This window comes from Zalophus californianus, chromosome 8 (assembly GCF_009762305.2).
Source record: "Zalophus californianus isolate mZalCal1 chromosome 8, mZalCal1.pri.v2, whole genome shotgun sequence".
NCBI lineage: Eukaryota > Metazoa > Chordata > Mammalia > Carnivora > Otariidae > Zalophus > Zalophus californianus.
The window spans coordinates 35,717,400-35,743,940 of NC_045602.1; the positions used below are offsets into that span (position 1 = coordinate 35,717,400).

Below are 26,541 nucleotides of genomic sequence, written 5' to 3' on the forward strand. Positions count from 1 at the left end.
GGATGCTGAGAAGCACGTGTGGACCGTGGCTGGTGACCTTGCCTCAGCTCTGTCACTTCCCTTCACTGGGCATTGGTGGGGGAGGTCCCCAAATCCTTCACCTCCAGGATTTAAATCCAGGTGGGCCCCCTCGTGACCAAGCTCTGAAAATGGGCCTCTCGAGATGCCCAGGAGCATAGAAGAGGAGGAATATGGGTAAGGAGCTTTAGTTTCTGGATCTGTGAAATGGGAATAAATGCCGATTTTGCAAGGCTGTTGTGGGGATGACAGGGGTAGTGTCCATGCAAAGGTCTAGGTATCCAGAAGCTCCCCCATCGACACGGCAGGCTTCTCTGGGGTGCTGGTTACGCCGGGCGTTCAGTGTGTAAATTTTTCCGGATCCCTGCACTTGTGATTGTCCACTTTCTTCTATGTATACTAAAGTAAACACTTATAAAAATTAGTGACACTTTCCTTCTTCCACAGATAGGCTGGGGGTGCCTCAGGGTCTCTGGCAGCTTTTCCCAGGTGTGAGCGCAGGGCGGGGCGTGGCAGGAAAGGGGTCTCCCTCTGTTGGAGAATGAAGTCCCCTGCCCCCTCACCTTAGCACCCTTCTGTGATGTTTCCCTGCCCCCTGGTGGTGAGAGGGGACCTCAGAAGAGGCACACTCCCCAGTGGTACTCTCCCTCCCTGCAGGGTGCTTTGTGCCTGGCCTCTCACCTTTTCCCCCACTTCAGCCAGGCTGAGAAGGATTTGACCTGGGTCCTGAAGGCTCCGGCCTGGGCTGGGGGGGCGAGGGTGGGGAGCACAGGTGGGAGGGGGCAGGGCTGCCGGTGGCGTTGATGGAGGCGGGGCTGCAGGTGGGGTTGGTTGGGGTGGGGCTGCAGGTGGGGGCTGGAGAAGTTGCTATTTAAGGGCTGGGTGGGGGCGGGGATTGGCGTTAGGTCCGCTATTAGGCGGGCTTGTCCTTGCTGGTGTTTGGGCTCCTGCTTGTTGTGGGGCCAGTGGGGTCCCCCTACAGACCACGTGAACATGGGAGGCCTCTGGCCGTGGGTGCTTGGTCTACTCTCTTTGCCAGGTAAGTGGGCTGCCTCGCCCTTCTCTTCTCGAGTTTTGGGTCCAGCCACAGAGTGTGGGTAGAGGCGAGAAGGAGTTCTCCTGGCATGCCAGGCTTGCCCAGTCTGAGTCCATTTTCCAGAGGTCTGGGCTGGGAAGGGAGGCACGGGGCAGGGTCCAGGCTAGCCCGCACTGCCTTCGGTGTGGGTGTCTGAGGTCTGTCCCCGCCTCCCTTCTGCTCCCTCCCCTACCCCATACCCACAGATACTCAGAGCCCAGTGTTGGCCCCCTCAAAGGAGCACCTTCCTCAAGGCTGTCTAGCTCTTGTCACCAGCTGGGACTGAGGGGGGGCCAGGAGGTCTTCCGGGACTACTTTCTGGAGGCCTGCTTTCCCTGAAGGGCCTGGCTCTGGCTGGCTGACCCCCTCCACCCCCCACTCCCATGTGCTATTGTCCTCTCTCACCAATGAGGGCGCTTCGGGCATCATGGGTATGCACCTGTCCGGGCCAGGTTTGATCCTAGGAGCGCCCTCAGCCTGCAGCTCCCAAGAAGCCTGTGGAACCAGCTTCTCAGACGGCCTCAACCCTGAAGAGACCCAGACATCCTGGGACAAGGACATCCCTGCGATTAACCAAGGTGAGGGCGTGGTGTCGTCTTGTGGGGTAGAGGGGCTCTGAAAGTGGTCCATGTGCTGTGGTGAAGACCATGCGGAACACGCAGCCAAGCAGAACAAGCTGGAAATGTGCCAGCTCACTGGGCTCTGGATGAGCAGCAGTTCCTAGTTCTATGGGTAACTTTTTAAGAAGTCTCTATTTCTGTATCTTCTCTACTGGATTGTAAGAGAAAAACATAGGTTTTTAAAAAATGGCCTGATAAAAGTACAGGTCTTTGGGGTGCTCCACCTGGTGTTGAGCGAAGTCATTAGTGGGGGTTTGAGATGGCAGCCACCTGGGGCAGGATGGTGTACAGGTGTGAGGGCGTGTGCTGGGGGGCAAAGCCAAAGCTGCACGAGGCCTCACGCCTCCCTGTCTGGGGATCTCCGCTGAAGAAAGAACATAGAGATAGCCCGGGGTGAAGCTGCTGTGGAGGGGGGGGGAAGCCTGGATTTTGGAGGTTGGAGCTGAAGTGTTGGGGGAACGGGGTGACTTTGCCTGAGGGGATGAGAACCTCCCAGTGACCGCGTGGTCTTCCTCCTCTTTCCTGTGAGCCCCAGCACGGCTGAGCGGGAGCAGGGTAGTGTGCCACCTTTCGGTGACTGTGACTGGTCCGGAGGGAGCTAGAACCTAGAATCTGAGGCTTCTCCGGGATTGATTTTTTTCAGCTGCCATGAGGATACTTAGCCAGGGCTGCTAGAGGTCCAATGGCTGTCTGAGATGCCCCTTACTGAGAAGGACATGCCATCCCCAGCTGCCGGGAATGTTGGCTGCTAAGGCCTCACAGCTGAAGGCCCTTGGCCAGGGATGCCTGGGAAGCTACTCCCTCCCCTGCCCAGGGCAGCCCACAGTGACTCATAGGGGCCAGGGGGCAGCCCCCCTGCCTCAGTGTGGGACAAGTGTGTGGTGCCGTTTGGGGTCCAGAGCTCCTGTGGGATCAGGTTGAGGCTGCACTGCAGCAGAACCTGGGTCTTCCCCAGAGCCCCCTCAAGAAATCACTTGCAGGTGCCTCCCCAGCTCAGGCTCTGCATCCAGGGAACCCAACCAAATGTGCCTCAGGGCCAGACCCTCTTCCAGGACTCTTCATAGGGCTGACCTCTTAGTAAGGAGGCTGGGGAGAAGGGCTGCCTGCTGTGGCAGAAACCGAGGCTGGAGAGAGAAGCAGAGACAGGCTGATGTGGGGAGGGAGAGAGCCAGGCTCACAGGAGCCAGACACCTTCCTTCCTTCTATGGTGGTGTGAGCTGGAATTGGTCACTTGTCACTGCGAGGGCCCTGACTATCACACAGATGGGTAGGAATTAGATGGGGGGGATGAGGAAGGACAGGAGAGCACAGGGCATGTTGGAGTATGGCCTGGGTATGGAGTATGGCTTCCCAGGCATCCCTGGCCAAGGGCCTTCAGCTGTGAGGCCTTAGCCAACATTCCTGGCAGCTGGGGATGGCGTGTCCTTCCCAGTAAAGGGCATCTCAGATAGCTGTTGGGCCTCCAGCAGCCCTGCCTAAGTATCCTCTATGGCAGCTGAAAAGAAATCAATCCTAGGGAAGCCTCAGATTGGTTCTAGCTCCCTCCGGACCAGTCACAGTCACCAAAACGTGGCACACTGCCCTGCTCCCACTCAGCCGTGCTGAGGCTCACAGGAAAGAGTGTGGCCTGGGTTGGAGAGGGAGATGATATAGGGGACAGCTGAAGAAATGGCTGCTCCTGATTAGCAGAGAGGGAGGAGTTGGGCCTGGATTTGCGTGGGCTGGGGGAGCCATGGACTGTTTTCTAACAAGGGAGAGATGTGATTGGGCTGAGATCCATCATGCATGTGTGTAGACTAGAGACTCAGAGGGACTGTGTGACTTGCCTGAGGTCACACAGCCTCAGGGCCCAGGGAAGCTCCCCCTTCAGGGTCAGGAAGGCCAGACTCTGGGGTGGCTGCTGGGCCTGTCCCTAGAGTCTGGACTCTGGGTGGAGGGAGGGCACGGGCTCACCCACATCCCTCCCTTCTTCCCAGGGCTCATCCCAGAGGAAACCCCGGAGAGCAGCTTCCTCCTGGAGGGGGATATCCTTCGGCCAGTGAGTGTGAGCATGTACACACATGGGTGTAAACAACTTCCCAGATAGCGTTAGAGGCCTTTGAGCCCAGCCTCCGGTGTCATGGGGATGTGACACGTGAGGGATCCAAAATCTGTTGCTCGTAGCCTGATAAATACCCTTTCTGGCTAAAGTCACAGTGAATGATCTAGTAGGAATCAGCCAGACTGAATGGGAGGGAGGGTAACATCTGCAGTGGTAACAGCATTCAGCCTGGGAGGGCTTCCTGAAGGAGGGGGTTTGAGCCTTCAAGGTCCGGCTTGGTGCTCTGCCCAGGGGAGGTGCTCAGAAAGTACTGGAATGGAGGAAGAGATGAGCACAGACTGGCAGAGGCGCTGGTGGGTCTGTAGGGAGGTGGTGGTGGGGCACCCCGGGGGTGGTAGCCATGGTCTGGGACCCCATCCTGGTAGGAGGGGTGGAGTCAGGGAGAAGGCTGGGTGGGAACTGGGGTGACTTGCCAGGGAGATGAGGATGCTCGGTGTTCAGGAGAACAAGGCTATCTTCTTAGGGACTGGGTGGTAGAGGTGTCCTCCCGAACAGGACAGTGACCTGGTGAGAGCAGGACGGTTTTGCTGGTTGGAGGCTGCCCACTGTTGGCTCAACATGAGGCTGGGCTGCAGAGCCAAAGGCTGGGGCTGGTGGGTGGGGCGAGGCCCCTGTTCCTGGTCACCCGGTGAGGACAGCGGGGGGAAGCACGAATCCAGTAAAACCTGTGGTAGCCAGTGGGGCAGGACCGGCCGGGTGCCATGGAGCCTATGCCTCGCAGGGTTTTGGTTGGCACAAGAGTGGAAAAAGGAGTTGCTAAGGCCAGGGAAGTTGCCTTAACATCAGCCTGAGAAGGACGCTGCCTCATCTTTCCCTGGACGTTCAGGGACGCTCAGCTGACTGCTGGGTTTCAGGAAGGACGGGGCTGTGGCTGGAGCTCAGCCTTTCTCAACTGGGCCACCCTGGGGAGCTGGCACTCCTAGTCAGCCTCCCCAGGAACAAGTGCCGGGTTTTGTTCTGCTTGACGGGATAGGTTACCGTTCTGTAGGACAAAGGGTCGTGTTGTATGTTGTAACTCACCTAGAGGCCCCCGGCTGTCCCACCCCTCTGTCCTCACCCTCCTATGCCTGCGTCCTGCTTCTCCCGTCTTTCGGGTTCTTGGGGCCTGAGACACGGCACCTCTGGGGGCAAGAAGCTTGGCTGACCTGTGTCCCCCACGGTCCCAGAACTGCCCTCTCTCTTCAGAGTCCCTTCCGGCTGTTCTCGGCGAGCAGCAACAGGTGGCCTAAGAACGGGGGGTTTGTGGAGGTCCCCTTCCTGCTCTCCAGCAAGTACGGTGAGTGAGCGTGTGCGCTCCATCCTGGGAGCTGTGGGCCTCCCTGTGGCCTCAGCCTCTTACACCCTGTGTAGCCTGGGCTCTGCTGGGGTTCTTCCCTCTGCCTCTACTCGCCGTCACCACCAAAGAACCCTTCCCCGAGAAGTCTTTATTCCTGAGGACCTCGGGAGCTGGGAGGGCTAAAAGCCCAGCAGAGCGGATAGGGGTACATAGAAGGACTATCTGCTCCATTTCAAGGCCGACTGGCCCAGAGGACAGGGACCTGCCCGAGGTTGCATAGCCAGGGCCTGTCTGGGGCCCAGCTTCCCCCCCGCCCCGTGACACTTAGGCTGCCCTTTCTTGACCTTTCCATTTTGGAAGAGTGCTTGGAAGCTCTGTTCCCACCCTGCATGCAGACTTGCGAGGGGTCACAAGGGCTCTGGGGTCTCCGCTGGAGGTTCAGCCACAGTGTCGCCTCCCCCAGATAAACGCAGCCGCGAGGTCCTCCTGAAGGCATTTGCCGAATTTGAGCGCCTCACGTGCATCAGGTTTGTCGCCTACCAGGGCCAGAGAGACTTCATTTCCATCATTCCCATGTCTGGGTACGTGCTTCTGGGGGTGTTCGTGTGTCCATGGGGAGGGGGGGGTTCCTCTGCGTTCTTCGGAGTTCAGCTAGGACTTACCCAAGCCCTCGTCTAAAACCTGTCTCTAGGCCTGGCTTCCCAGGTCCAAAGCCACCCTGCCCACTGAGTGGTTTGCTGGGTGGGAGCTGGACCTACAGATACTCAGGGTGGAAGGGGAGAAGGAGGGGAAGGAGGTGCTTGACCCTCACAAAACCCTGCTCCGCGGAGACTTCATGGTCTGGGGAACAGGTACGGTGTCTGTGGGGCCCACCTGGCCTCCGATCCAGGTTCCACAGTGTAGGAACCGCCTGACACCGGGCGAGAGCCTCTGAAGTGGGGATGCTGGAGGTACACACTTCCTAGCTTGTTGGGTACCGAGGATCATGTGTGAAAGCGTTGACTCGGGGACCCCTGCATGGGGACGTTCACTCCACGAGCTGCTTCCATTATAGGTGCTCCTCTCCATCCCTCCGTCCTCCTTGTACCCCAGGCTGGGAATGGGAATTCGGTATACCCATCTCACAGATGGCCAGGCAGTGAATGGCCTTGGGAACAGCAAGCCTGGGACTAGAATCTAGGATGGGGACTACCTGTTGGTGCTCATTCATCCCAGGACTTGGGAGAGGAAGGGGAAGGGGGCCTGGGTCTGCTCTGGATCTCTGGACTGGTACCTACCCAGTGCTCTCTCCTGGCCCGCAGATGTTTCTCCAGTGTGGGACGCAGTGGAGGGATGCAGGTGGTGTCCCTGGCACCTCCCTGTCTCCGGAAAGGCCCAGGCATTGTCCTACATGAGCTCATGCATGTGCTGGGGTTCTGGCATGAGCACTCACGGGCTGATCGGGACCGCTATATTCGTATCCACTGGAACGAGGTCCTCCCAGGTAAGCCAAGTCTCGCACAGCATGGGCCAGGCCTGGGGGGGCCTGGCGTGAGAGGCCAATGGCCAGGACCTGAGTTGCCTGCCACTTAGAAGAGCTTGTCCATCTTCCCCACCATCTGCCTGTCTACCATGGGGAAGGTGGGGCTCCTGGTTCTCTTTGAGACCGGGAGGTGGTCCGGATACTACCGCTCTGGGCTCCCAGCCTTCCATCTGCTCGCCCATAGTCCTGCCCGAGCTAGGGCATCACTATTTGCTTTGTGTCTCCTTTTTCTTTTTTTTTCTCATGAACACAGCCAAGTACCTGAGGATGGAGTTGGTGGTATCCTTTGACCCTTGTTCATGGTGTCCTTCCTGTGCCACACACTGCTGGGTGGGGTTGGGGTAGGGGGCTGTGTTCCAGCTGCATGGGTGGAGCCGAGACTGAAGCCCTGGAAGTAGTGGGCTGTGTGTGCCAAGTGTCTGATGCAGGAGGCTGAGGAAAGCCCTGCAGGGGCTCAGTCCTTGTGAGCTGGGTACCAACGGGCATGTGGGACAGAGGAAGCCCGGGGGAGACCATGTCCCAAAAGGTGGCAGTGGCAGAGCCAAGCCTGGTTTGGGGAGTGAGGCACTGTGTTGCATGCTGGTGAGCAGGAGCTGTGTGCTGGGCGTAGGGCTGAGTGCTGGGCATCTGATCTCGGGAATGGTGGGATCCCCCGCTTGTGGCGGGCAGAGGGGACACAGCTTGAGTCAGGAGGTGAGGAGAGGCCACTGCTTCATGAGGGATGGAAGTGGGGCAGATACATGATCGGGAATTTGGGGGAATGTGGGGGTAAGGGGAGGGGTTGGAAGGCTTCCTGTAAGAGAGCTTCTGGTGGGAGCACCTCCACTGCTGTTGTGGGGTGAGCCAGGTAATGTTGGGTACTCATGAGAGTACCTCCCCCAGGTAATGTTGGGGGAGGGTACTCAAGAGACCAGCATGCACGGAGCCCCGGAGAAAGGGTGCCATGGGGGGGGGGCTTAGGTAGCACCTTATAATGAGACAAGGGATGGAGTTTGAGATCTGAGATTAGCCTAAGGAAGGGGGTGATGATAGTGACTATACCCTGAAAATAGAGACTTTAATCCTTCCAAGTGCTCATGGAATACTTGGGAAAACTTACCGTATGATAGAAAAACTTCAAATTTGAAAGAGTTAAATGTTTTGATTGTGATATAAAATAAAAATAATCCAAAACTTCTACTTAGAAATTAAAGTTTAAAAAACAACGATAATCCTTTCTTTTAGCTCCAGGGTTAAAGAATTGCAGGAATTCTTAGAAAAACAAAAACCAAAACCCAACACACTAGAACTGATGGTTCTCAGCTAAAGCAATGCTCAGGGAAAATGTGTAGACTTAAATACTTCTATCAATAAAAATAGAAAATTAAGCATTTCAATCCAAATTAGGAAAAAGTAAAGGAAAGCAGGAGGGAATTAAGTTAAAGACAGGAATTAATGAATTAGAAAACCAGCACTCAAACTCAAGTGGTTTTCTTAAGCAATTTTTCCCACTAAGAATGAAGAAAAATAAGAATATATTTGTATTATGTATAGAGCAAACTGCTAAGATAAACAAACTAATGACAGTAATGAACTGGGGATGGGGAGGCAGGACATCAGAAGGGGGATGGAGTGGGAGACTTATTACACGTCTCACATTTTTTGACTTTTGAACCAGATGAATATATTCTGTTCAAAACTGTTTAATATCTTAAGGGTTTTTAAAAGGAAGGATGAAGAACTCTGTAGAGGCAGGTATGGCAGTGACGGGGAAAAGTGGGTGCTCTGACCAGTGGGAAAATGCTGGACTCAAACCTGGGGGTGGGTGCGCCAGCCCAAGGCAGAAAGAACAAGGTGGCTTGCTGCTGGGGAGTGGAGTTCAACAGCAGGTGATGGGCTAGTGGGTCTCTAAAGCTAGGTTGAAGGGTAGGCACTCCATCTCTTGGGTAAGGGGTGTTGAAGACACGGAGTGGTATGCGACTCCATGGAAAGTGTAGGTTCTACAAAGATAGATGCATCCAGGTGAGCTTGAGCAGGGCGAGAAGTGGAGGGCACTCTTTAGGAAGTCATGAGGTCCCTGTGCTTCCACATCAGCTAGTGCAGGTCTGGACCCCTCCTGGGGAGGGAAGGAGTAGGCAGGGAAGGCACCAAGGAGGTGGGGACCAGGGACTGGTACTGCGTAGGGGGCACATCTGGCTATAGTTTTGGATCCTTCAGCTCACACAGGTTACAAGTTGCTGGAAGGCCCCTATCACCCGACCCCTCACTCTCCCCCCCCCACCCTCTTTCCCATTACCAAGTTTTGTGGTTGTTCCCCCCCACCCCAACACCCCCAGGCTTTGAAATCAACTTCATCAAATCTCGGAGCAGCAACATGCTGATGCCCTATGACTACACATCAGTGATGCACTACGGGAGGTGAGGACCCCTTTTCCTTTCCTTTCTCCCTTCTTCATTGCCCCTCCAGCCCCCACTGTGATCTGGACTCAGGTCCCCACCTGCTGGGTTTCAGGTTTGCCTTCAGCCGCCGTGGGCTGCCCACCATCACACCGATCTGGGCTCCCAATGTTCACATTGGCCAGCGATGGAACCTGAGCACCTCGGACATCACACGGGTCCTCAGGCTCTATGACTGCAGCCCAAGTGGCCAAGGCCCCCGTGGGGGAGGTGAGTGACAAGGGGCAGAGTGATCTGAGGAATCTGGAGCAGGTTCCTATGTTGAGGGTGGTGTCCATGAGGGTGAAGGTAGGACTGAGGTTGCAGAGGTGAGCAGGGTGAAATCATCAGGGGTTTACCACATGAGATGTAGAAAAAGCATTTGAAAATTCTCACTTACGATTAAAAACTGTTAGTAAACAGGAAGAGAGGTCACTCTCTTAACCTTAACATGGGTATCTACCAAAAACCCAGAGCAAAAATCATGTTTAATGTAAAAGCACTAAAATTGGGACCAAAACATGTTTTTCCACTATTGTCTCATCTGTTCAATGCTGTAGTGAAGATCTCAGCCATTGCAGTACAGCAAGAGAAATAATGAAAACTCTGAGGATTGGGAAGGAGGCAAAAACTGTCACTACTCATAGATGATTATCTACACTGAAAGCAACAAAACCTATTAAATTATTGGAAGCAATTAGAATTTTATCTTATTCTTTAAAGATTTATTTTGGGGAGGAGGGGCAGAAGAAGGGGAGAGAATCTCAGGGGGACTTCCCCCTGAGCCTCATGTGGGGCTCAATACCATGACGCTGAGATCATGACCTGAGCCGAAACCAAGAATGGGATGCTCGATTGACTGAGCCACCTAGGTGCCGCAGCAATAAGAATTTTAAAAGAGGTATAGAAATTTCTGTATTGATTATATCAATAGTTGGAAAACATAATTTAAAAAAAAAACCATAATAGCAATAATAAGGTCCCAAGGAATCAGTCTGACAGAAGTTCTATAAAAAGTTCTATGGAAAATTAACCTTTATTAAAATCATTAAAGATTCTTAAATACATAGAGACATGTATCCTGTTCATTAATAGGAAGACGATGTAAAAATGTCAATTCTGATCTATAGATGCCATCAATTCCCACTAAAAATCCCAAGAAACTTTTTGGCAATCTTGGCAAGGTGATTCTAAAACTTAAATAGAAATACAGGGGTTGGGGCACCTGGGTGGCTCAGTTGGTTAAGCATCTGCCTTCGGCTCAGGTCATGATCCCCGAGTCTTGGGATCGAGTCCCACATTGGGTTCCTTGCTCAGCAGGGAGCCTGCTTCTCCCTCTGCCTGCTGCTTCCCCTGCTTGTGCTCACTCTCTCTCTCTCTGACAAGTAAATAAAATCTTTAAAAAAATTATTAAAAAGAAACAAAACACAAAAGGCAAACAATAGCCAAGATACTCTTGAAGAAAAATGGTGGGACTTGCCCTAGCAGATATCAAGATATATAGTTTAAAAATATATTTATAGAAATGTATAGAAATGTATACCATACAAAATACATTACATGAAATGTATGTATATAAAATGTCTATAAATGCATAGAACTAGTGCAAGGATAGACCATTGCCCACTGAAACAGAATGGAGAGTCCATAAATGATTCTACTCAGAAGTGGAGCCTTGATAAAGGGGCATTGCTGATCATTAGGGAAAGAATAGACTAGTCATTAAATGGCTCTAAGATGACTAGTTATCTATTAAAAAAAATTCCCATCTCATGCGCAAATACATCTCAGATATATACAAGACTTACATATAAATAGAAAAAGCTTTAGGAAAAAGTGAAATGACCTTCATGACCTTGGGATAAGGACTTCTTTAATAAGACACAAAGCAAACCATAAAACTGGAAAGATTCACAAATCCAGCTACATTAATAACTTATGTAATTATTATAACTACTAATCAAAAGACGAAGTGAAAATACAAATTACAAATCAGAAAACTTTTGTAACACATAACTAATTGTACCTAAAATACATAATATATATTATATAGTTAATGTATATAATATACATAATAAGAAAAAGCTGGAAGTACAAAGTAGATAAAACAGGCAAGAGACCTAACAAGCATCTCACAGGAGAAACCAAATGAGAAGTAAACACAAGACATTCAACCTCCTTCACTTGTATGTGAGTGCCCCTAACCCCAGCTCTAGATGACTGCCGATCTACATTCGGTCTCTCTAGGTTTGCCAGTTCTGGAAATTTCATGTAAATGGAATCCTACAATACGTGATCTTTGGTGACTGGCTTCTTTTACTTAGCATAATGTTTTCAGGGCTCATCCATATTGTATCATGTATGAGTCCTTCGTTCTTTTATTGTCAAATGACACTCCATTGTATGGATATACAACATTTTGTCATCAGTTGAAAGATATTTGGGTTATTTCTACTTTTTGGCTATTATGATTAATGCTACTATGGATGTCTGTATATAAGATTTTACGCGAATGCGTGTCTTTTCCTTTGGATATATACTTAGGAATAGATTCCTGGGTCCTATGGTAACTCCAGATTTAAATGCTATGTTTTCCAAATTAGCTGCATCATTTTTCACTCCCACTAGCAGTTGTATGAGGGTTCAAATTTCTCCATGTCCTTGCCAACACTTGCTATTATCTACTCTTCAGATTATATCCATCCTAAGTGGGTATGAAGTGGTGTCTCACTGTCGTTTTGATTTGCATTTCCCTAATGATCTCTTTATATGCTTACTGGTCATCTGTATATCCTCTTTGAGAAATGTGTTTAAATCTTTTGCCGGTTTTTCATTTGGGTTGTCTTTCTATTGCTGAGTTGTAAGAGTTCTTTGTGTATTCTAGATACATGTCCCTTATCATACTCGTCATTTGGAAGTATTTTCTCACATTCTATAGGTTGATGGTGTCCTTTGAATACAAACATTTTTAATTTCGATGGGGGTCTAACTTCTCCATCCTTTAACTGTGCTTTTGGTGTCCTCTCTAAGTAGCCTTTGCCTAATCCAAGGTCATGAAGATTTAATCCTAAGCCTTTTGCATGTGACTATCCATTTCTAGCACCATTTCTTAGGCTATTCTTTCCCATACATAATATCAAATATTACATGCTTTTTTTTTTAAGTTAAAAAGATGATGTGGCAAGAGCTTTGTGGGTATTCTAGAGGTTGGACTACTATGAGGAATGGAACTGGGAGGCGGCTGGAAAGGGCTGTGGGTCAAGAGGAGGTTAATCATGATGGTAGACATTCAAGCACATTCGGGAGCTGAAATGACCCAATGGAGAAGGAAAAAAGGGTGGATTTAGAGGGCAGAGGGGATAATATCTAGAACATTTGGGTAGGTGCTGCCCTTGGTGGATAGGTCTCTGAGAATGTCTGAGATTCCTTGGACCTAATAAGGAAGACAGGAGCAGACCTAACTTTGCATGTGGATCATGATGTGCAGATGCATGGGCTTCTGAGGGCTTTGGTCACAAAGCATGACATGAGGTCACTAGACTAGAGGTTGGGGAGAAGGGGATGAATGTGCAGGGAAAGGTGCGACGCTGCTGACTAGGTGGCAGAAGAACCCGCTGGAGACACTCCATAGGGCTGTGGGTGGTGCTGGGGCAGCTGGTGGCCAGGTGGAGGCGCAGCGTAGGTTGGCAACTCGGTTCTCCAGGACTGGGATTTTGTGGGCGGATGTGACAGAGGGGAAGGTGCTTGAGGAATACTTGCAGTGAGGGCTGTAGAGCCCAAGTCGGGTGCGGAGAGTGGTCTGGAAGTGGGGAGGTGGTAGAGCAGGAAGACCTTGGGGTCCATGTGCTCGGTGGAGCTGAAGAATTGTGATATTTAAACAAGTGAGCTTCAAAGTACAGGAGTGGGCAGCCAGGAACGGAGACTTCTGCAGTGGTGGTTTCTGGTACTGCCCAGGTCTGGGGGAGCGAGCTGTGAGGTCAATGCGACCAGGAGGGAGAAGAGTCGCTGGCTGAAGCAGATCAGCCCTGATATGGTCAGTGTCTGTTGATGGAAGATTGGGCTTATTGTGAAGTGTTCGGTGCATGGGCAGGTGTGGCGGGTGAGAGGCAGCACAAGGGGGTGGAGGGGCCTGGCTGGATATAACTTGGGCTTAAGATGTGTTTTATAAAACTCTGGGGCCATGGTCCGGGAGTGGCCGTGAAGAGCGAGGAGGCCCGTCCTGCTGAGTGCATGTGCCTGACCGTGATGGAGGTGGTTACAAGTGCAGGAGAAATTCTGCAGGAGACCTCAAATGTGGGGTGAGAGGCAGGGGGTCGCTCAGTACAGAGGGCCCCAGGAGGTGACTGGACAGTGGGGGCTGCCGTGCTATCAGCCCTCGGCTATCCGGTGAGTTGACCGTCCGCAGCTTGGGCTCGGGGTGGAAGGTCATGGAAGATCCCTGTGGCCTGACCTGCTGGTGGTGACTAATGAGACCGGGAGGGGAGGGGAGGGGAGGGGAAGGGATGGTTCTGTGGTCCTTGTTTTTCAGTGGGAGCTGAGAATTTGGGTCTTGAAGGTGTTGAGCAGTGGCTGAGCAGGGGTGTGGCAGGCTGTCTTCAACGAGCTGTGGCTAAGACTGAAAATGGCCCCGGCACTCTACGGCGGGGCAGTGCATCTTCCCTCTGGGATTCTGGGATGTAACCTCTTATCTTTCCTACTTCAGGGTTCCAGCCCCACAGCGATGGTAGGAGCCCTACTCCTGCCTCTAGACCATACCTGCAGCGGCTTCTGAAGGTGTTGTTGGCAGAATCTGGGAGCCCCGACACCGGTGCCCCCAAGGCTGGAGCCCTGCATGTTGCTGCAGGGCCCGGAGAGAGCCCACGTAGCTGGGAGCGCCCTGCGCCAAGGAAGTTCGCTATGCGGGCATCTGCAGGGCTGCTTCAGACCCCAGCTTCCTCCCTGAACTCCAGGCCTGGAGCAGGTGTTCCTGGTATTGCTCTAGATACGTCCTGGCTGGCCCGTGTGCCCTCTGTACCCCCAACCGCGGCTCCAGAAGCAGAAGACCAGCTAGTGCCTATCCAGGATGCTTTGGGGACCCCAGATCTGCCAGGAACACATGTACCTGAAAGTCCTTTCAGGGGGATGCCAGGAGGTCGAGCCTGTGGCTTCTGTCCCCAAGGGGGAAGGGCATCCTCAGTCTCGAAGAGCTGGGTTGTGTAACCCCTGGCCTTCCCGGCCAGTACCTGCTCTTCCAGCCCCAAGATGGCTCCCCTGTCTGAGGCCTAGGACTCTCCCTCTGCCCCTTCCTTCCCCATATGTTCTCCTGAGGGTTCCTCGGGACAAAGGGGACTCCTAGGTCCGTCGGGGGCGGGGGTGGGTGGGTAGGCAGGCCTAGAGGCTGCTGGGAAGGGGAGACGATACTCTCCAGGGCTCTGGAACCCCAGGGGTCTGGAGAGGTGGGGCAGAGGCAGGTTCCAGCCCTGAAGGCCCCTGGGCATCCTCCCCTGGGTGAGTCCCAGCCCCCCCAGCATGCTCAGGCACTGCCACCTCTCTCAGGCCAGGACTTGGGGATCCTGTGGCTGGGACCCTGGGGCCGGCCTCCCATCCCTGGTGTTTGGTGTTAGGAATATTACCCTGCAGCTGCGGCCTCCAGCTCGGCTCCCCAGGGGGCTTTCAGCTTGCTCCCCTGCAGTGCAGGGGTGGGGGCTTCAGCACCAGGAATGCTATCCCAGGGATGTTGAGGAAGGGTTGGAGGCCTCCAGCACTGCACAGCGGGGAAACAGCAAGAACAGGAGGCCCTGACCACACGACTCCAAGCTCTTCTCCACCTTGCTTTGCTATTCCCAGGAGCCTTCCCCTCTCTCTCTCCCCATCAGCCAGGGACTTGATCAGCGGAGGTCCTGGAAGATGGGAAGGGGCTGGGGAGGTGGGGAGGGGGTGGTCAACCTGCTTTTCTTCCTTCACCAAAGCCCTAGCCTTACCTCCTGGCTTGCTGTGTGAAGGCTTATAGGCCAGGAGCCCCCCCCCCCTCCCCCCCCCAGTCCTGGAGAGGCACTATTCTGGTGGCCTGTTGGAAGCCCTGCTTGGAGTAGGAGGGAAGTAGGAGCCTGGGTCCGGGCCCCGTGGGGCCAAGCACCTCAGACGTTCTGGGGGACGGCACAAATAAAATTGGGTATTTGCTCCAGGAACCAGGTACTGGGCTATGCATGAGTGCGTTTAACCCTGCCGACTGATGCGGGAGGGGCCCTGGGGGGCTCACACCCTCTTCCCTGGGGCAGAGAGGGACTTGGCAGCAGAGGGGCATGGCTGAGGGAGCAGCCCCGCAGGGCTGAGGCTTGCCGTGTTTCAGGGCTGGGGAGAGCTTGGCCTTTGCCTGCCTCCTGGACCCAGTCAGGGGACATGAGGGCATGCTCCTGGGAGGCCGGAGCTTCTGCCCTGGGTCCATCTTGCATCTGGGATTTTCTCAGACTGAGCAGGGGCCTAGTCTCAGGCATTAGCATCAGGGAAGGATCATGGGTTGGGGAACATGGTCCCTCTGTTTGCCCCCAGACAGGAGAGGACGATTGGCTGAGCGAGCTTAGAGTGAGGGAGGAGAGCCTCGGCCCCATTTCTACGGGGTGGGTGGGGGGAAGCAGGCGGCGTTCCTCTGGGAGGTAAGATCATGAGCGTACATAGTACCCCCATTTATCAGAGGAAAGAGTGTGATCGCCTTACCACCTATGGGTCTCTCTAAGTAGTGGAACCAGGCCTCTGGTGCTGGGTTGGGGTTTCTTAGTGGTCACACGAAGTCAGAGCGGGGGGAGTGCTTTCTGCCCTGTGAGGCCCTCCCAGCTCTCAGAGGCTGCCTGTCATTAGCCTCCGTTAGAATGTGGCTTTTAGATTCTCCAGAATTTGGGTTCTGCAGGTGGGGCTGGCCGAGCCTGGGGGCTCAAGGGGAAGAGTGCTTTCCCCCTCTTCTTTGGGGGTGACCAGGGCCGAGGCCGTCCTTGTCCTTACCCCGTGAGGACAGGGTCACTACAGACCCTGTTTCCCAGGCTTATTCCACAAGCCCCACCCTGTCCCCGTGGTCCAGCCTCGGCTCAGCCCCTGAAGCCTTGGCATGGGCTGTGTGCTGTGGATGGGGCACTGGCTGTTAAGCAGCTGGTGGCTAGCCACCCATCCCAGGGTCCGTGGCCTATTCCCTAATCCCCAACTATATAACTATGTGGCCTCACTCATCAATTTATTCGCTCATTCAACAGAATCTGTTGAATTAGGTGCCAGGCTGGCTTGGCTATAGGAACTGGGAATAACAAGGTGAGCAAGGCAGGGTTCCCATTCTCATGGAGTTTATTTGGGGGTAGACAAAGGATGGACAGTAAATAGGTAAAAGAAGTCATCAGGGATTTAGAAATGATGGGGGAGGAGGACATTCTTTTTAGGATGCTGGCATTTCCATTGGGACCCAAATGATAGAGACTGCTCTGTGAAAAATCCAAGGAAATAGGCAGTGCAAAGGCCCTGAGGCAGGAGGGAGTTAAGGTGTGAGTGGAGGGATGAAGTGAGGTGGGGCAGTGGGGAGGTTGGCAGGGCAGGGGTTGAGAGGGATGGTTTTATTCCAAGAGCAACAGGGAGCAGCTGCTGGAGGATTCTAAGGAGGGGGGAGTGATAAGATCTAAGCTTTTAGAAATCATCCTGGATGCTCCGTGGAGAGTAGACCGGCAGCAGGGAGGCCAGGTGGAAGGCACTACAGTTGTGCAAGCCCGAGCGATGGGGCTGTGGAAGGGGCAGAGTGGATGCTTTAGGAGCATGCTTCGGCAGTTGAGGCAACTGCACTTGCTATTGGCTGCAGGGGCTTCCCATACAGCACGGAGACCTCAGGGGAGGTAAGGGAGTGTGTGGGCTGAATGAGCCTGGGGTTCAGGGCGGGAGACGGACTTCGGGGAGTCCTCAGCATCTGGTTGGGAGCTAGGGGGCTGGATGAAGTTACAAAGAGTTTGGGTTCCGAAGAAAAGGGACCCCAGGACTGAACGGGGGTGCTGCGACATTAGGGCAGCGCTATTAGTGTTTTGTGCCTCATAATTGTTTGTTGCGGGGCTGTCCTGTACTTTGTAAGATGTTTAGCAGCATCCTTGGCCTCTACCCACTAGACGGCAGTAGCAACCCCCTCCCTCCCGTTGTGACGGTCAAGAATGTCTCCAGGTGCCAATTGCCAAATGTCCCTGGGGGAGAAGGGGCAAAAAAAAAAAAAAAAAAAAAAAAACGTTCAGTGAGACTTGGTGATTGGGAGTTCGGGGGAGAAAAGGAGGCCGAGAAGAAGGGTGACCTCGAACCTGCAGTGTTCTCAGGGGAGGGGGCAGTCTGTGGTCTAAAGTGTTGCTGAGAAATTAGGAGGACACGCTTGGTGGCATGGAGTCACGAATGACCCACCAGGAATAGATTCAGTGGAGGTCGGGGTACAGATACCCAACGGAGGGTTAAGGAGAGAGTGTGAAGGGTTAGAGACGGTGCAGTGATAGTTGGAGACAGTTGCAGGTGGCACAGGAGGCCTGGGGGCGGGGCTGGCCCTGGATCCGGGGAGGATTGCAGCAGCAGGGTCCGTAGGACAGGAGAGGGCTTGGGATACATGCAGAGGGCTTGCCCTCCCAGCAGAGCTGGAGCTCAGGTGAGTGAGTTCGGGGTGAGTTCCTGCCTGAGGGCTTTCATCTTCTAAGTTAGAGGCAAAGTCATGGCTTGGAGTGGAGGAGGGTGTGTGGGTGAGGAGGATGAGCGGGACACCGATTCTGAAGGGGGGGAAAGGTGAGCACACGAGGCAAGTCTGGGCATTTGTGGTTATGGCTTTAAAGCGAGGACAGTCGATGCAGGGAGCGTTTTGCTCCGGAAGGAGCAGCTGTTCTGCCAAAAGCTGGGTGGATGATTTAGGTCCGCCCAGGATCGGGGTTTTGTCAGGTGAGGTGGGATGGAGGAGGGTGGGGCGGCGGACTTGCATATGGAAGGCATGACTCAAGGGTGTGGGGAGGCTGGGGCCTACAGGGTGGTGTGAGGATAGGGTCCCAGGGATTTGAAAGGCTGGGGCTTCTGGGGAGAGCTGGGGTGTGAAGCCCAGTTGGGCCTCATCCCCGTGGAGCCCTGGCATGGGAGAATCTGGCGCCACTCTTGGCTCTCAGGTCTGGACAAGTGGCTCCAGGGCTTTCAACTAAGGGGCATATCTCGTGCTGTGATCTCACAGCCAGGGATGGGACCACTGTCCCTGTGTCTTTGGAAAAGATGGTACTAGGTCACCTCCCCCCACCCCTTTCCAAGGGCATCCTTTGGGGACACCTTCATTTTAGGACACTACCTGAGAGAGGCTCATGTATGTCATCCACTGATGCCAGGCTGCCCCCCCCATCATTCAGCAATCTTGGCCAATATTGGGGACGGAAAAGGGATGTGTGCTCAAGGGGCGGGGGGTGGGGGGAGTGATGCAGCAAACCCATCTGCCGGCATCTCAGTACATCTCCGAGTGCGAACGTGGTACTATGTACATGGCATCAAAGAACGTGGAAAGCAGGGTACCTCTTTCTCCCTGGAGGGGCGGTGGGTGAGAGGTGAACGGACCTTGGAGGGGGGGGGCCCACCAAGCACCTGGGAAGGACTGGAGATATGGGAGCTCAGGGCATGTCCAGGGATCAACAGGTAGCCTGGTGGGGCCAGGACGGTGGGCCAGTGCCCATCACGGGCTTCCTCTCCTGCCGCAGGTGGCTGGGGAGGCCCTAAGGCACCTCCTGCTGCTGGTGGGTCCGGGTCTGGGTCTGGGATTGAATTCTGCCAGCCTGGTGGAATGCAGGGACAGTGGAAGGTCAGCTCTAGTCTGGGGAAGGCTGATGCTATGGCCCGAGGCTCGGATTTATGCAGGGCTGGCTGGAGTGGGCAGCACTGAAGGGTGTATGTGGGGGTGGGGGACAGAGAGCTGAAGAGAGGAGTGGAAATCTACTTACGTGATGGCTTCTGCTGCCCCAAGGGCCAGCTGCACATCTGGGAGGCCGGGCTGGTAGGTGGCAGCAGGGGGCACAGACCCTCAGGTTGTGGCTGAGCCTCACAGGTGCCTGGAGGCTCTCCTGGCTGCCCCCATCTGGGCTTGGGCCTGGTAGGGCATGACACTTGGTAGATCCAGAGCTGGCTGCCCCTTCGGGGAAGGCCCAAGTGGAGGGAAGGGGCAGGGGGGAGAGAGCGAGCAGCCCTGGCCGCAGCTCCTTCGGGGTCCTGGTGCCTTTCAAGGAAAACTCGGGCCAGGAAACAAAGGGCTGATGCTGATTGCAGTGTCTGGGGAGATAGCCCCTGGCCCCCCAGTGTGAGTATGGTTGGAGAAGGTGAAAGAGTGGTCCCTCAGTCCTTCCTCAGGGAAGGGGCTATTGAGACGTCTCCATCTCTGGCAACCACAGGCCCAGGCTCAGCCCAGCCAGAGGGTGGGGGATGCATCCATAAAACCTGTCTCTGGAGGGGCTGTCCTGTCCCACCATCAGGCTGTGGCACTCAGACTTCACAAAGGCACTAAGGATGGCAGGAGGCAGGGACAGCCCTGGATTGAGGAACCCTTCCACCCCTGCTGTGTGAGCCTGGGTAGGGGTAAGTCACTGTGGGCACTGAGAGGTCATTCCCTGGTCCCATGAAGATGGAGCAGGCAGGAAGGTCCAGTATGCACACTGTCTCAAGGCCGGGCCTTTTGGAGGAGCCCTACTTTCAGGGGTGGCTTGATGCTTATTTATACAGAGGATGTCATGCAGAGCCACGGGCTATAAATACAAGGCCTGGCTCTAGGCTGGGGTTATAATATCAGGGGCTCCAGGAGTGGCGAAAAAATGTGCTCTTGAGGCTGCCCAGGCGGACACTGGTGGCAGTGGCCACAGGGAGAGTGAGTAGGGCTGAGGGTGTCTGAGGGGGAGCCTATCACTGTTGGAGTCTGGCATGGGGATGGGATGGGGTGGGGTGGGGTGATTAATCTGAAATTTCTTACCCAGCTCCTTCTACAGCCTCTCCAAGAGGGGTGTGCAGCATGCATGTGGGGGGGGGGATTCAGCAGGAATGCCGTGTGTGTGTGTGTGTGTGAGAGAGAGAGAGAGAGAGAGAGAGAGAGGCAGACAGACAGACAACATAGTCAAAGGGATGCTCCTTCCTGCCTAGTTGCCCCCGGAGACCTACTTTTTCTCTGAGCTGTGTTAAAAAGCTGAGATTGGAGTCCAAGCCAGTTTTCCTCTTACCTCTTTGCCCTTAGTGGAGGAAACCGAGGCATCTGCGGGGGAAACAGGACAGCTGAAGTCCTAAATCTTTGCGCTTGCCCCACCAGCCTTGGGAACCGCAGAGCGCTGCGAGGACGCGGGTCTCCCGGCTGGCCGCGGACTACCGACGCGGGCGGCAGCAGGGGGCGCTCGCAACCTGGCCACCGCGCCTCCCAGGGCTCGGCAGGCCCGACGGAGTCCGGTCGGGGCAAGAAAGCACCTGGGGCAAGGGCTCCGGGCAGTCTCCCCGCTCCCCCCTACTCCTTCCACTCGGCTTCCTCTTCGAGCGCCGGGTAGGAGGTGTGGGTCATTACGCTGCGGTGCTGCAACACACCCACCCACCCTCTCCTTGGGGCTCATACACGGAGGCAAGAGAGATCAGCCGGAGCCCACCGTCCTAGACCCCGGTGCTCGGGCTGGGTCTGCAGGAGAGAGGTCTCCCATCGGTCCCAGCTCCCCGCGCGCACCAACCCTTCTGCGTCTGCAAACGTCCTTCCCGGAGTCCCGAAGACCCCAGACACCGGTCTCTGCCCTCCCGTGGCGCGGAGGCCGGGAGGAAAAGGGGTAGGGGCGCCAGGGCGGAGGCCCCGGGCTGCGGGGAGGCTGCGGCCGGCGAGTCCTCCCGCCAGGCGCACCTTCCATCCGTCCTCTGTCAGCCCGCCCGCCCGCCCGCCCCACCTCCCTCCGCTCCTCCTGCTCCCGCCTCCAGTCTCCTCCCTCCTCCAGCGCGCTCGCTCTCCTCCCATTCCCCTGCGGCGGCCGGCTGCCTGCAGGCGCGGCTCCCGGCTAGAGCCAGCGAGCGGAGCGGGCGCCTCGGCCTCTGCGCCGCCTCCCACAACCGGTGGCGCGCCCCCCGCCCGGCCCGCCGAGCCCCGCGCCCCAGCGTGCGTCCAGCAGCCTCGGAGCGGGAGGGCGCAACTTTCCCCCGGTCCCGGGCGGGGCGGCGACGGCAGCGGGACAACTTGGAAAACTTCTCCGGGGAGGACGGCAGGGGCGCCGGGGTCAGGTGGAAGAGGATGTAGGAGGGCAGTGGCTGGCCCCAGGCACCCCTCGATCTCCTAGGCCCCGTTCGGCCTGGCCATGGGGCTCCAGCGCCTTCTGCGCCGCCAGGGGGTCGATCCTCCCGTCTAGCCTAGCAGGGTGGGACGGTGCTGTCGCCGGCTGAGCAGGCGCTGGGAGAGCAGCGACCCCTCTGGCCGCGTCCCACTCCGCCATGGACCACCAGGAGCCCTACTCGGTGCAGGCCACCGCGGCCATCGCGGCGGTCATCACGTTCCTCATCCTCTTCACCATCTTCGGCAACGCGCTGGTCATCTTGGCCGTGCTGACGAGCCGCTCGCTGCGCGCCCCGCAGAACCTGTTCCTGGTGTCGCTGGCCGCTGCCGACATCTTGGTGGCCACGCTCATCATCCCTTTCTCGCTGGCCAACGAGCTGCTGGGCTACTGGTACTTCCGGCGCACGTGGTGCGAGGTGTACTTGGCGCTCGACGTGCTCTTCTGTACCTCGTCCATCGTGCACCTGTGCGCCATCAGCCTGGACCGCTACTGGGCTGTGAGTCGCGCGCTCGAGTACAACTCCAAGCGCACCCCGCGCCGCATCAAGTGCATCATCCTCACCGTGTGGCTCATCGCAGCCGTCATCTCCCTGCCGCCGCTCATCTACAAGGGCGACCAGGGGCCCCAGCCCCGCGGGCGCCCCCAGTGCAAACTCAACCAAGAGGCCTGGTACATCCTGGCCTCTAGCATCGGGTCCTTCTTTGCACCCTGCCTCATCATGATCCTTGTCTACCTGCGCATCTACCTGATCGCCAAACGCAGCCACCGCAGAGGTCCCAGGGCCAACGCGGGCCCTGGCGCGGGTGAGTCTAAGCAGCCCCGCTCAGTCCCTACGGGAACGTCAACCAAACTGCCAACCTTGGCCTCTCCGGCTGCTTCTGAGGAGGCCAACGGACACTCTAAGCCTACGGGGGAGAAGGAGGGGGGGGATACCCCTGAAGATCCTGGGACCCCTGCCTTGCCACCCAGCTGGTCAGCCCTTCCCAACTCAGGCCAGAGTCAGAAGGAAGGTGTGTGTGGGGCATCTCCAGAGGAGGAAGCTGAAGAGGAGGAGGAGGAAGAGTGTGAGCCTCAGGCCTTACCAGCGCCTCCTGCGGCAGCCTGCAGCCCACCCGTGCAGCAGCCACAGGGTTCCCGGGTGCTGGCAACCCTACGGGGCCAGGTGCTCCTGGGCAGGGGTGTGGGCACCGCGAGTGGGCAGTGGTGGCGGCGGCGGGCGCAGCTGACTCGGGAGAAGCGGTTCACCTTCGTGCTGGCCGTGGTCATTGGCGTTTTTGTGCTCTGCTGGTTCCCCTTCTTCTTCAGCTACAGCCTGGGAGCCATCTGCCCACAGCACTGCAAGGTGCCCCACGGCCTCTTTCAGTTCTTCTTCTGGATTGGCTACTGTAACAGCTCGCTGAACCCCGTCATCTATACCATCTTCAACCAGGACTTTCGCCGTGCCTTCCGAAGGATCCTTTGCCGCCAGTGGACCCAGACGGCATGGTGAGCCACCTGCCCGCCGCCCATGTGGGCTTGGTGCCAGGTGGCACCAGGGCCACCCCGATTCCTGCCCTGCTTTCTGTGGCCACCTCCCTGGGGCTTTCTGGTTCCTGCCCGGGGCCTGCAGGCCTCCCCTTGGGAGCCCCCCTGGAGAGGTAGGGGCAGGGGTGCTGTTCACTGGGGGTCCATTTGAAGCCTCCAAAGCCAGCCAGGATAGAGCCCTTCCCTCCCAGGACCCCAGACCCCGGCAAGCCAATGGGTGGGCTTTCCTTCAGGACTCTGTGTTCCCTGGCTGGTCACTTGTTTGTGGTGGTTTGTTTCTCATCTTCCCCGGGTTAAGAGCAGGAAGCCAGCCTTCCATTTTTCCCCAGAGCACCTGCCACTGAGGAGGAGGCAGAACTGAGGGACCCACGCTGGATGCCCGGGGTCCCCATCTGGCGCTGGGTGGGGGGCTTATGGTCTGACGCTGCTTCTGGGGCCTTCTCCCCTTTCTACCTACTTTTTGGGGGATCTGTAGCTCCTTTAAAAGCCAGAACGTTTTCTGGAATCATTTTTCTCACCCGGCACCCCTCTGGGAGGTGCGTGTGTGCCAGTGGACGCCTCGCCTTGGTGGGGTGGTCTGGAGGCCTGGCCTCTGCCTGACGGGAGATCCCTGATCACTAGCATTCACCCCCTGCAAAAACCCCGGGCACTTGCTGCTGGGAGATGAGAGGCTTTGCAGAAAGCTTTGAGCTCCGTGGGGGAACACACTAGAGAACCAGAAAATGTGATTGTTTGGTGATATAAAAATCCCCTTTCTCTGTGTTTACCACCACCTGTCTTCCTGTAGACTTTTGTTCTGTGCCTGGGGTGTGTGAATTCTTACCCCAAACTGGACGTGGGGAATGGTAGAGAGAACCACTCTTTCAGTCAAAGGATTTCTTCGAGAACGTGTTCTTGCGCCTGCAAGGGTTTAGTTATTATGCTGCATGACAACTTCTTGACATTTCACCCACAACACCAATGGGGTTTTCAGGGGCTTGGGCCCCCCAGTGGGGGAAAAGTCTTTTGTCATCGAGCAGGTTAATTGTTTTCCCAAGATGGCTAAAAATACCCACACCATGGGAGCAGTCTGGGATGAGAGCCTGGGGTGGGTGACAGAAACCCCAGGTAGGGTGCTGCAGCCAGAACAGGTGAGTGAGGGCCCTGTGGACTCCTGCAGGAGCCTCCCACCAGAGCGCCCAGGCAGGTCTCCAAGTCCCCAGTGGGTCCCTGTGATGTATAAGCGACCCTACCCAAGATGGGGTGGGGGTCGGCTGGCCATCTCTGCCCCAGCCACATTGCTCCATCCCACTGATGGGGCTCCAGGGGCCTCTCCCTCCTGGTCGTCTCCCCATCCCCAGGACCTGGCACCCAAAACACTTGGGAGCATTTGAAGGACGTTTCCCATTCTTCTCCAAGGAGCACCAGTCAGTGAGCAGCTAGCGTGGGACTGGGGCTGAGCAGCCCAGGCACTGCCGGCACTCTGATGGGCCTGGCCAGATCTGGAGAGGTGCTGAGAGAGTTTTCTGGGGGTGGAGAGAATGGAGGGGACCAAAGAGAGTCCCGCCTGGGGAGAGGGGCTGTCTAGCTCCTTCCTCATTCTCAGGGTGAGGCAAGGGCACAGCCTTGGGGCGAGGCTGTGGAGGCTGGGCCTGGGGGAGTGGCTGACTTGTGACATCTGCTGACTGGTCTTGTGTGTGTCCCATGGGACTCCTGCTATTGTGGTTGCCTGTGGGCCCCTTGTTGTGATATGCAGGTGTTTTTGTTGTTGTTTTTTTTTAAAGTCTGAGCTATTTTATCAATAAAAGATATTTTGTAATAAACGAGCTGTGTCCTTGTTGCCCAAAGGCTGCCAGGAGTAATTATTTCTCAGCTACTCGGATAGTATCTCTAAGCATGGGCTCCCTCCCGGGGCCGGTTGCCCTTTCCTGCCCTAGGCATGGCTGCCCAGTACCTACCCACCTGCACACCTGGTTTGTCCACTCAGCATCCCTTATCATTGCAAGCCAATGGGAAGAGAATGGCCAGAGAAGCCTGAGATTGGCCGCCTGGCAAGGAAAGAGAAGGAGGGCTTCCCAGAGGAGGGGGCCTTGGGGCTGTGTCTTGGGGGAAGAGCCGGAGTATACCAAGAAGCAAGATAAGAAAGGTGTTTCAGGCAGGGGACAGCATGGGCAAAGGGTGCGTTTGGTGGATTTGTGACAGTTGGAGAGTCAGCCTTGTGGTCAGGTGCAGCAGCTGAGGGCCAGAGGAGGTCGTTGGACAGCACCCCCAGGGGGGCAGGAGGACGGTAACTCTGCAGAGTGTTTTCAGCGGCTGCCTTCGGGGAGGGCAGGAGAGTGGACCAGAATGCTCTGCTTTGGGCTCTCCCACACTGAGATTCAGTCCCGAACACCAGAGTTGGAAGACCTGTGGATGTCACTCCTATCAATCTCATTTCCCAGATGAGGCCTCCAAGGCATCCGGTCCCGCCTCAGTGAGGGTAGCCTCTGGGGCCTGAGCCAGTGTGGCCTGGTTCGGAGGGCAGGGGAGGCTCCAGGGAGGGGTGAGGCCTGGGAGGGAAGGGCAGAGGGAGGAGCGGTGAGGTCCCAGGGTCGGGTGGTGGGAGGCCATCTACCATATCCAGGATTCACATTTCCCCGGGCCGGGCTGCGGGTTCCGCCATGGGCAACCGATGGAGACTCCTGGGACATGCGGCTTCACGGAGGACTTGATGAGAGAGCCACACCCTGCCCTGAGGAGCTCCCAGCAATTTCTACCAGCCTGGCTTTCCAATGCCAAGGTTCTGAGGCCTGATGAGGGTAGATTAAAGTAGCTCATTTGTTCCTGTTTACTGAACCGATCACTTTTCTGGCACTTTGTCTAATTACTTTGTTTAATCCTCATGCCCACTGTGTAAAAGAAGTATCAGCCCATTTTATCCAGGGAAAACTGAGGCTCAGAAAGGTGTACTGACTTGCCAGAGGTGCCCCAGGCCCACACTCTTTCTACAGGACGGGACGCACTGTGTTGCCCGAGGGTCTGTGACGGGCGGGCCCACGGGTCTGGGGAAAGGGCTCCCTGCCCAGCCTCTAGAGACAGTGACAGAGTTACTGCGGCTGAGTACCAATAGTGAATACGTTATCTTACTTAATCCTCACAATCTTGCTAGGTGTAGCCATTTTGCCAAAGCGGAAACTGAGGCTCAAGGTCACCCAGCTGGGTCCCTGAATCGCAAAGCTTCAAAATTCAGGTGTAGAGGAATCGTGCTTCTGTCTCTCACTTCAGCTCTCGTTCGGGGGTGCTGGCCGGTGGGGGACCCTGAAACTGCGCCTGGCTGGGCTCAGTAGGCGGCGGTGCGGTGACAGACCAATCATGTCTGTCACTGCCACAGAATATGTAAGTGATGGTCTGGGCTCCACAGGTTTTCCATTCCTGACAGCTCAGTCCAAACCCCAAAGTTTATTAAAGAAGTGACTGAAGCCCAGAGAGAATTGACTTGCCTTGGGCCCCCCCTCAGCCAGGCAGTGGCAGAGCTGGTCTAGAAGGCAGGTTGTCCGTCACCATGCCCACCATCCCACACCTTCATACCGAAGGGATTTTTTCCACACTTAAGGAAAAACAGGTCCACATTCAGGAAACATCTGGGACAGCCTGCTGTGTGCGAGGGCCTGTGCCTGGCTTGTCCCCATTTTGCTACTTTGTTCAGTTCTCAGATGAAGAGCCTGAGGAGCAGAGCCCTGGGGGGCCTGTCCATGGTCAC

The 26,541-nt window shown here is 55.7% G+C and overlaps 2 protein-coding genes across 3 annotated transcripts; both read left to right on the plus strand.

Moving 5' to 3' along the window:
• The first annotated feature begins 902 nt into the window (after positions 1–902).
• ASTL (astacin like metalloendopeptidase) lies at positions 903–19,920 on the plus strand. Of its 2 annotated transcripts, none has more exons than XM_027622730.2 (8): positions 903–1,671; positions 3,690–3,757; positions 5,000–5,090; positions 5,554–5,671; positions 6,392–6,573; positions 8,928–9,009; positions 9,104–9,258; positions 13,730–19,920. In XM_027622730.2, exons 1-8 carry the CDS (start codon positions 1,521–1,523, stop codon positions 14,224–14,226), a joined length of 1,344 nt encoding a protein of 447 aa, XP_027478531.1. In that variant the 5' UTR covers positions 903–1,520; the 3' UTR covers positions 14,227–19,920. The 2 variants fall into 2 exon arrangements, with proteins under 2 accessions (XP_027478531.1, XP_027478532.1); XM_027622731.2 differs by having other exon boundaries at positions 3,690–3,751.
• Positions 19,921–21,009: 1,089 nt separating this feature from the next.
• ADRA2B (adrenoceptor alpha 2B) lies at positions 21,010–24,623 on the plus strand. The gene has a single exon (XM_027622732.2). It carries the CDS (start codon positions 21,457–21,459, stop codon positions 22,786–22,788), a length of 1,332 nt encoding a protein of 443 aa, XP_027478533.1. The 5' UTR covers positions 21,010–21,456; the 3' UTR covers positions 22,789–24,623.
• The last annotated feature ends 1,918 nt before the right edge of the window (positions 24,624–26,541 follow it).